Raw genomic sequence first — 9,737 nt, 5'->3', positions numbered from 1 at the left:
CTCTCAGTGAGACAGACTGAAGGAGAGAGCTCTCAGTGAGACAGGCTGAAGGGGAGAGCTCTCAGTGAGACAGGCTGAAGGAGAGAGCTCTCAGTGAGACAGGCAGAAGGAGAGAGCTCTCAGTGAGACAGACTGAAGGAGAGAGCTCTCAGTGAGACAGACTGAAGGAGAGAGTTCTCAGTGAGACAGGCAGAAGGAGAGAGCTCTCAGTGAGACAGACTGAAGGAGAGAATGAACAGGGCAGTCCTGTCTTTGTTTCTCACCCTCTCTGACAGTCACAGTTAGCGAGGATTGCAAAGGCAAGACACCCACCAACACAGCTTATACTGACCTGCATATTGTTGAGTGCATTTTTGATGATTTAACCTAAATAAAGAAAGAAACCCTAAAAATGCAAGTGACAAACCAATAAAACCTGGTGAAGTTGTGAGGCAGTCAGTGAAGTGGTCTGGTGGTGTGGCCTGCTGTATGGGTAAAACACAGAGCACTGGCACTGCTGTGAATCTGATTGCCATGGCAATGGACAGGGGTTACAGGAACACGCAGGCAGACACAGCGTCTTATCAACACAAACTTTTGAGACAAAACTACCATTCACTTTTTAATTAAAAACAGACAAACAGAAGAACCAATAGTACATGAAAACAAAAACATCGGTTTAAAGAGTAACTAAAGTGTGTGAGGCTGCATGTAAATGACACACAGTCCTCTTCTCTCTCACACACATGCACAAACACACACACAAGTTCATATCTGATCTTCCTTACTCGCTCTCGCTCTCTCTCTCTCTCTCTCACACACACACACACACACACACACACATTTGGAAAAAGACACAGATATTACACAAAATGTTACTATAAACATCACAATGCCATGACCAAGCCCAGGAGCACTACTGGCTTCATACCCACACAACGATAATCTGATGGGCAAATCCGTTTTACTGACAAACTCTCCTCTCTCTTCACTACAATGCTGCCTCTTCATAAACATCCACAGACAAGATGGGGGAAGATCCATGAGGACGTGATCTCAGTATCGTCCTACAGGAAGGAAAAACAGACAGTAGTTAATGACAGTCAGTTGTCTGCAGATGTTTCACGGTCCTGGATGCCATGCTTCATTTTCATTGGCCAGATCATTTTCATTGACTACGCTTGATTGGGCATTTTAAGCATACAGGAGCAGTGACGTTGGAGAGCAGTGTGTGTTAGAATGACTCTCTGTGGGAAATACTGATCAAAATGCAGACTGTTGACAGGTTTGATGGAGAGGGACAGATCAGAGATGCACTGAGCATGGCCAGTGCAGACCGTCCCTGTAGCATATGGACCCATGTGTATTAACTTACTGGACTAAGCCTTTCAACTCCTACAACACTGAGTGTGTGTGTGTGTTTGGGCATGTGATAACACTGAGAGTGTGTGTGTGTGTGTGTGTGTGTGTTTGGGCGTGTGATAACATTGTGAGTCTGTGTGTGTGTGTGTGTTTGGGCGTGTGATAACACTGAGAGTGTGTGTGTGTGTGTGTGTGTTTGGGCGTGTGATAACATTGTGAGTCTGTGTGTGTGTTTGGGCGTGTGATAACACTGAGTGTGTGTGTGTGCGTGTTCGGGCATGTGATAACACTGAGTGTGTGTGTGTGTGTGTGTGTGTGTTTGGGTGTGTGATAACACTGAGTGTGTGTGTGTGTGTGTGTGTGTGTTTGGGCGTGTAATAACACTGTGAGTGTGTGTGTGTGTGTGTGTTTGGGCGTGTGATAACACTGTGAGTGTGTGTGTGTGTGTTTGGGCGTGTGATAACACTGTGAGTGTGTGTGTGTGTGTGTTTGGGCTTGTGATAACACTGTGTGTGTGTGTGTGTTTGGGCGTGTGATAACACTGTGTGTGTGTGTGTTTGGGCGTGTGATAACACTGTGAGTGTGTGTGTGTGTGTTTGGGCGTGTGATAACACTGTGTGTGTGTGTGTGTGTTTGGGCGTGTGATAACACTGAGTGTGTGTGTGTGTGTGTGTTTGGGCGTGTGATAACACTGTGAGTGTGTGTGTGTGTGTTTGGGCGTGTGATAACACTGAGTGTGTGTGTGTGTGTGTGTTTGGGCGTGTGATAACACTGTGAGTGTGTGTGTGTGTGTGTGTGTGTTTGGGCGTGTGATAACACTGTGAGTGTGTGTGTGTGTGTGTTTGGGCGTGTGATAACACTGTGAGTGTGTGTGTGTGTGTGTGTGTTTGGGCGTGTGATAACACTGTGAGTGTGTGTGTGTGTGTGTGTTTGGGCGTGTGATAACACTGTGAGTGTGTGTGTGTGTGTGTGTTTGGGCGTGTGATAACACTGTGAGTGTGTGTGTGTGTGTGTGTTTGGGCGTGTGATAACACTGAGTGTGTGTGTGTGTTTGGGCGTGTGATAACACTGTGAGTGTGTGTGTGTGTGTGTTTGGGCGTGTGATAACACTGTGAGTGTGTGTGTGTGGGCGTGTGTGTGTGTGTTATACTCACGTGGGCTGTAGGAGCGTGAGCGTGAGCGGGACCTGTAGCGGCTGTAATATGGAGATGGAGAATGCCTTCGACTGAAACACAGACATGACATAAGGATGGAGCAGCAGTTAAACAAGCCTGTATGTAAACACACACGTACGCGAGTGTGTATGTTTTACCTGTATCTGTAGTCGTACTCGTCATAGCGGTCGTAGCGGTCGTAGCCACGGTCGTTATACGAATCCCGCCGCCGTCCTCCGCTGCTGCTTCCACCTCCTCCATTACTGAAGACAAACAAAGTTTAAAGCTTTACAATTAAACCCAAACAATTCTCACTCTCAAAACTACAGCCAGTACAGCCACCAGCACTAATCTGTGACTCACGTTCAAGGTCAAGTTTAAGTTTATTTAGAGCCCAATATCACTGTTTACAGTCTCAAAGGGCTTTACAGGCCACAACAGTCAAATCAAAACAGGACGGCACCCCCTGACTTAATCCTCATGGCGGGTAAGAAAAAACTCCCCAAAAACCCAAAAGGGGAATGGGAAAATGGGAGAAATCTTGAGAAGGACCACAGAGAGAGGAGACCCCTCCTTAGTCAGACAGGTGCGCAATAGGTGCCGACCACGTGGGCAGTTACAATTGAAAGTAAATTGGGGCATGAACAAAGGGGATGGCGATGCAGACAGGAGGCTGACAGGGGGATGACTCGCTCCCTAAACTCACTTCAGCAGCATGACAAGCGCGCGTTTCACTGACTCACTGTGTGGGGCGGCCCATGTAGATGCCAGGCGTAGGGGTGTGAGGACGTTTAGTTATGGAATAGTCCACTCTGATACGCCTTCCATCCAGTTCCATCCCATTGGCTCGCTCCATCGCCTATGGCAACAACACGTCACAAATCATCTTCCACAGAGCATTAAAATCACACACTGATTAACAATAAGATGCACATGCTGTCCTGTGACTTTAGCTAAATTCTTGAGCTCCATTAAAACATATGAAAAATCATCTACATGCAGCACACACTGGCCCAGCAGAGCTGACTGTATACATGGCACAACACTGCCCTCTTGTGACTGAGCAAAACACTATCTACAGCACAGTGTCACAGACAAGCAGAGACATGCACAGACAACACATATCTTTTTACTTTCTACAACTTCTAGGCCAGACTTCTTTTCATTCACTCGTCCATCTCTCTCTCTCTCTCTCTCTCTCTCTCTCTCTCTCTTGACACCCTACCTCCTTGGCATCGTCAATGCGTTCAAAGTAGACAAAAGCAAAGCCGCGAGAGCGTCCAGTGCGCTGGTCGTAGACCACATTAACACCGGCCAGCGGACCGTAGCGGGAGAACACCTCTCTGAGGTCCCGCTCTGTGGTATAGAGACTCAGACCAAACACACCCAGACACGTGTTGGGGTCCGGATTGGCCTAGGAGAGAAAAAAAATTGTGAGAACCACTCGCATTAGACTGTTAAACATTTACCCTTGACAAACACACACTGCTCTCTGGGTGTCTGCATTAATCCCCATTCACCATGTGCACTTATAAGACTGTTGGCCCACAGCATAGTGACAGGTAAACCTTGTGCATCACTGGTCTAGACTTTCCTCTCTCTCTGTGCATCACTGACTAGACTTTCCTCTCTCTCTGTGCATCACTGACTAGACTTTCCTCTCTCTCTCTCTCTGGGTACTGGTCTAGACTTTCTTTCCTCTCTCTCTCTGGGTACTGGTCTAGACTTTCTTTCCCCTCTCTCTCTGGGTACTGGTCTAGACTTTCTTTCCTCTCTCTCTCTGGGTACTGGTCTAGACTTTCCCCTCTCTCTCTCTGGGTACTGGTCTAGACTTTCTTTCCTCTCTCTCTCTGGGTACTGGTCTAGACTTTCTTTCCTCTCTCTCTCTGGGTACTGGTCTAGACTTTCTTTCCTCTCTCTCTCTGGGTACTGGTCTAGACTTTCTTTCCTCTCTCTCTCTGGGTACTGGTCTAGACTTTCTTTCCTCTCTCTCTCTGGGTACTGGGCTAGACTTTCTTTTCTCTCTCTCTCTCTGGGTACTGGGCTAGACTTTCTTTTCTCTCTCTCTCTCTGGGTACTGGGCTAGACTTTCCCCTCTCTCTCAGTTCAAGAGCAGTGTGACTATACACTGAGGACGGTGTAAATCACCTGCCTGCAATAATTTTCCCTGTCACCTTTAGCAGTGGACATGCTATAAGTGTGTTCACACACGACGTGAAAATCCAAGTAAGGGAGGAGGTGAAGTCTAAATTACATGGTGAAAGACGCTTTGTTTTGAACAAAATGGCGGGAGAACAGATTCTATTGAGTGCTGGCAATGCTAAAACATATTTTGTAAATAAGGCAAATGTGTCATTAAAAACGTCATCCTCTCACGAGGTAATTTTACGGCTTTTTTCACACTTTACTTGGAAAGCGAACTAGCTGTGCTTGGAAAAACTGTTGGATCAATTTTGACTCCGGATCATATTCACATATGACCCTGTTCTGTGAAACAGCCGGAACATCTATGCAAAAAGCTGCATGCATGAAAGGGATTCCTGTCGTTTTCAGCACTGGATGCAGTGGTCTTTCCCTGTGGCCTCTAGCTTTGGACACAAAACTTTCTAAATACCTACTTTTTCTTTCAATTCTCCCCACAATTTAGTCATCACCAATTCCTATTCACCAGCTTCCCTGTCGCTTCTTTCCATTAGACTGCGGAGGGTCTTGTTCAGAAAGTCACAGTTCATGTGAGTTCACACTACGCTTTCCAGATCCACCCTCTGCTAACCTGGCACCTGGACTATTCAGTGGGAGCCACTGTTACAGCACTGGGGATTCGATCCCAGACCTGCTTCTCACCAAAGCTTACTAGCACAATGGCACTACATTTACTTGTAATGCAAAAAAACCCCAAAAAACCCATAGGCACCAAAGGAAAGGCTTATGGCAGACCCAAACAATGAGCTGCATTTTAATGCCATGGGGCTTATTAGCTACTGCTGGCCCTCACAGGCCACAGTACTGTAATGGGCTGGCCAGTGGAGACCATTTTTAGTTGTCTAGCTACAACTTAAGTTTGGTTATATTATTGTATTATATTATATTATTATTATTATTACTACATTATATACTGTTTATATTATTTTGGTCTAACAGCTGTGGGTGCATAGTTGGTTGCTTAGTAACAGAAATGACAGTTGACTATCGACTTCAATTGTGTAGTTTAGGACTTCCTAACTTGAGATAATATAGGATTTGTAAGATAAGGTATAGTTCCTAAACTAAGTTCGGACCTCCTTCTCTAATACGACATTGAAAAAATCCTTGTGAACTTGTAATAGCTAACTTCAGATTTAAGATGTGCAGTTTCAGTGCCACAGCCCCTGGATTCAGACCCAGGGCTCATTAGTGGTGGGCTGGGGTCTTCCTGCCACACCACACAAGCCCTTGTGTCAACCCTCATTTTTACAATCTGAACTTCTCTAACCCTGACCGTTTCACAGTATTCAACAACCCCTTTGAGAGACCTTTTTAAAAATATACTGTAGAATAATGAAGCCACATCAGACATACAGTCATGATGGTAACCTGGTGCTGCAACCATTCACTGGGTGTCCAGCGAGTGTCTGAGATATACCTTAAGTATATGGCATGCAGGACTGGACTAGACCAGCTCTTATCAGATATTTGTATGCGTTTATATAGTAACACAGTATAGTGAGGGCTGAGGACACCTTCCCCTTTAAATAATTCACCAGTGTCTTAACAGGAACCATTCCAGCCCCCTGTGACCAACAACAAAATGCCTGTCTCTTTCAGATTAGACTGGCCAGACCCGCAAGGGCCTACTAGTGCCAACGTTAGCATTAGAAGGTTGAGAAAAGTGCACATACCCGGGCATCACCATGACTGAGCGAGTCTTTTTTGAAGTCATGGCTGAGTGTGCTCTGTTGATATAATAAGAGGGGGAGAGGGAGTGGGAGGGGTTATTATACACAGTTAAGCTTTTCCTGGCCCTGAAGGAACAGGAGCACTGCACTTATTCCCACTTACACACAGTTCAGAAAACAAAGCCCACCCAAGACAAAAGGTAAGCCCACACACACAGTGACAGGCCACCTGCCACACCTTGATGATATACAGAATTTAGTTCGGTTTAAAAGGAAACAAACAACAATTGAAAATTATGCATTGTGTGATTAAACCTTCAACCAACCTACATTACATGGGTCATGACAAGAAATGTCTCAGGGTGTCAAAAACAAGACTATGGCTTTCTACCCACATTCTTATCATTAAACACAGTCAGACGAGCCACCTGCTTAAATGTGAGTAATAAATGGTGAATTTGGAATGTTCTGCATATCCAGTGAGTGGGGCAGGGCTATGGGCAGGGCCATTAGGACAAGCGATCTGGCCTGTCCTGACACTGCCCAGGCTGTCCTGCTGCCCCGGCCCCCCTGCTCACCCTGCTCCCTGTGTGTCTGCGGCGGTTGGACATGGGTGATGTGCTTTGGCTCCTCCTGCGGCGGTAGTCAGGGCTGTAGGAGCGCGAGCGAGACCTTCGGCGGTGTGACTGCGAGCGAGAGCGGCTGTAGCGGCGATTTGAGTGCCGTCGAGAGTGAGACCTACAAGCAACACAAAGGTTTTTTTTTTTTTTCTTTTAAACTGCAGCAGTGGTGAGATCCATTTTTCTACAGATCTCTTGGTCACTCATAACTTATTTTTACATACCAGGATTAACAACTCTCACACTCTATAGCTCTGAGAGTGTGGCAGTAAACCAGTGCCACCTACACCCACACACAGACTCTTAAAAAACAATGTTTTGAAGGTGCGCCCACTAACCTGGACTTTGAGCGGGATCTGGATCTGGACTCTGAGCGTTTGGAAGCTCTAGAGGGGCTGGGTGAGCCTGATCCACTGTCCGACTTGGCATGGACCGGACTCCCCCGATCCGATTTGGACGGTGAACGTGAATCCTATTGTCACAGCAATGAATTAAAAACGCATATGCCAGGACATGTCACACACACACACACCAACGCAGACAGTCAGAAACCTGTCCATCACAAATACTGAACATGACAGGAGCTGCTCTGAAGAGAAATGTTAAGTCTTCTATGGTTCAGCAAACATGTCAAGAATCCAGAAAAAATAAAACATTGTACTATATTCCTCTAACTTACATTCAAGTCAAATACACAAGCCCCATAACAATTTAAGCTTTACCTGTGTTACCATTGTAACACCACAGTAATCATGCATATCATCTTTGACAAAGAGAGCTTTTACAGACACTTGGAATGTACAGCGAACAGTTACTTAACCTACAGAAACATTCATTCTTCAGTTTTCTTTTAACGCTATTCCTTTCTCTCAGGCATTCTATAGTTCTTCGGTCTTCGTTTGTTCAGTTTTCACTTTTCCTCTCTCCTTCATTTTTCATTTCTTCACCCCAATTTGAAACCTTTTTTTCACTTTTTGTTTAGAAACGTAACGCGAGTGTGCTTCTATCTGACCGATCTTCCGTTCGTTTTTCCCCTTCCCATTTAACGGTCTGCTCTGTACACATTTTCATTAGCCTTCTGTTATCTTGAATATTCTTCCACATTCTTGGACTTAACTCTTCAAATCCTTCACGGACAATAACCTTAATGAAAAAAGAACATTCAGAATAATTAAGATCATGGGGGTTTAAAAAGAAACACTAACCTAAATATTCAAAAATAAAGTTAAGCTTCAGTTTTGAGTCATAAAAAAGGTCCCTAAAATGTAAAAATCAAAATGTAACACTAAATTAACATTAGACATGCTTAGCCAATGAAATAATGAGCACAAGGTCGTAAGTAAAGTCAGAAATGGATGAGAAGCAGAGGGGGGAAAGATCTTGCTACGTCATTTAATCTGTCTTAGCAATTTTAGTCGATTCCTTATCTGGACAGCCGTATTCTTTTGTATAGGAAGGCGACGACTTGTCGCTCATACTTACCTGGAGAATACTGAGAGGCGCTCAGTTGTTCTGTGTCAGTAGAAACACACATCGACTTCATAAACAACTACAATAATCCCGTGAGATATTCGGCGAAACGGGTTGTACTTAAAGTTTAACCAGATAACAGTAACTGGACAACTAGTTACGGGCCGGCCCCCTATTAACTGTGGCTAGTCCAGCTTAGCGGGATGAACTACCTTGCTAGCTACCGTGGCTACTGATCAACTATGCATGATAAAAAATCAAGTTCTGGGCACAAATCAGGGAATACCACAACTAAGTTGGACGAATTAAGGCTTGGTTTTTCGAAACTTAACTGTCCTAACTTAGATAACACGTAAATGGGGTTTCGGTGAAGCTCCGTGAAAACGAATACAGCAAAGCGGATACGACAGCATGCATTTGCTTACAAATTAGCGGCTAACTTCAAAGTATCCTAATATAGTTAACGCTACATTCTGTGTTATAGTAAACGTCGAACGTGTATTGGCGAACGCGTGTCACGTTATTGCACCGCTAATATACGACTGCTTAATATGAATTATTCACTCAGGTGCCGTTAGCTTAACCAATGATCAGTTACCTTGGCAACAAAGCCTGTCAACGGTTAGGTAAAGGGATAGTTGCACTACACTAACATTGGTAAATAGGTTAACGAATATAGATTACCACGGCTACCAAGGTTTATTAGGATATGTGAATTTGGTAAACCAGCAAACCTAAAGTTGCTAAACGGGTTGATGCTTAGCTTGGTTACCAAAAAGCTAACATTATCCGCTGCGCGTATGTGTTAGCTAGCGGACCTTAAACGCTATCGAGTGAAGAATTACTACCACCCGCTTTTCTTGCCGACCAATCTTGGTATGATTTTTACTAGTTGACTCTAATCACTGTCTTAATTAGCTACCTATCAAAGCTAACAAACAAAACATAGAAATGCTAGCACGCTAGCATAGCTTCCTGTTTGCAGGAGGAACGCTCTAGAAACGTTCAAGCTTAAGAACCTTAAAAGCTATCGTTATCTACAATTGGCCACGCGATATATAAAGAGAAACAGAACGAATTAAAGAAAAACAACTGGTTCCTTTCGGACGTTGTGACAGCAATAATACTTACCCTCCCCTCAAAGTTTCCATCCTCGATATCACTCATTTTAATTGTACGAGACACAAATGTAGCCACGGAACCAAAAGGGCACCCTACGAAAGTTAATACTTCCGTTTAACTACACAGGACCAAGCAGAAAATGGCTACTGGATTCA

General features: G+C 44.7%; 1 protein-coding gene across 4 annotated transcripts; it reads right to left on the bottom strand.

Annotated features, from left to right (window-relative positions):
• Window positions 1-812: 812 nt before the first annotated feature.
• tra2a (transformer 2 alpha homolog) lies at window positions 813-9,677 on the bottom strand. Of its 4 annotated transcripts, XM_030789167.1 has the most exons (10): window positions 9,592-9,651; window positions 7,815-8,133; window positions 7,329-7,462; window positions 6,949-7,108; window positions 6,374-6,427; window positions 3,721-3,909; window positions 3,239-3,354; window positions 2,654-2,758; window positions 2,496-2,566; window positions 813-1,046 (listed from the first exon to the last, which is right to left on the bottom strand). In XM_030789167.1, the coding sequence occupies exons 2-10, from the start codon at window positions 7,824-7,826 to the stop codon at window positions 1,036-1,038; spliced, it is 852 nt and encodes a 283-aa protein (XP_030645027.1). In that variant the 5' UTR covers window positions 7,827-8,133; window positions 9,592-9,651; the 3' UTR covers window positions 813-1,035. The 4 variants fall into 4 exon arrangements, with proteins under 4 accessions (XP_030645027.1, XP_030645025.1, XP_030645026.1 ...); XM_030789165.1 differs by lacking the exon at window positions 7,815-8,133 and having other exon boundaries at window positions 9,592-9,677; XM_030789166.1 differs by lacking the exon at window positions 9,592-9,651 and having other exon boundaries at window positions 7,815-8,147.
• Between the last annotated feature and the right edge of the window lie 60 nt (window positions 9,678-9,737).

This window comes from Chanos chanos, chromosome 12, assembly GCF_902362185.1.
Source record: "Chanos chanos chromosome 12, fChaCha1.1, whole genome shotgun sequence".
Taxonomy (NCBI): domain Eukaryota; kingdom Metazoa; phylum Chordata; class Actinopteri; order Gonorynchiformes; family Chanidae; genus Chanos; species Chanos chanos.
This window is presented reverse-complemented; position numbering and strand designations above follow the sequence as displayed.

Coding starts and splice junctions, on each gene's coding strand:
- tra2a (XM_030789165.1), bottom strand. CDS start 9,627: ATGAGTGATATCGAGGATGGAAACTTTGAGGGGAGG. Junction 6,428..6,948: donor GCAGACACACAGGGAGCAGG/GTGAGCAGGGGG, acceptor TTATATCAACAG/AGCACACTCAGCCATGACTT. Junction 2,567..2,653: donor GAGTACGACTACAGATACAG/GTAAAACATACA, acceptor TCTGTGTTTCAG/TCGAAGGCATTCTCCATCTC.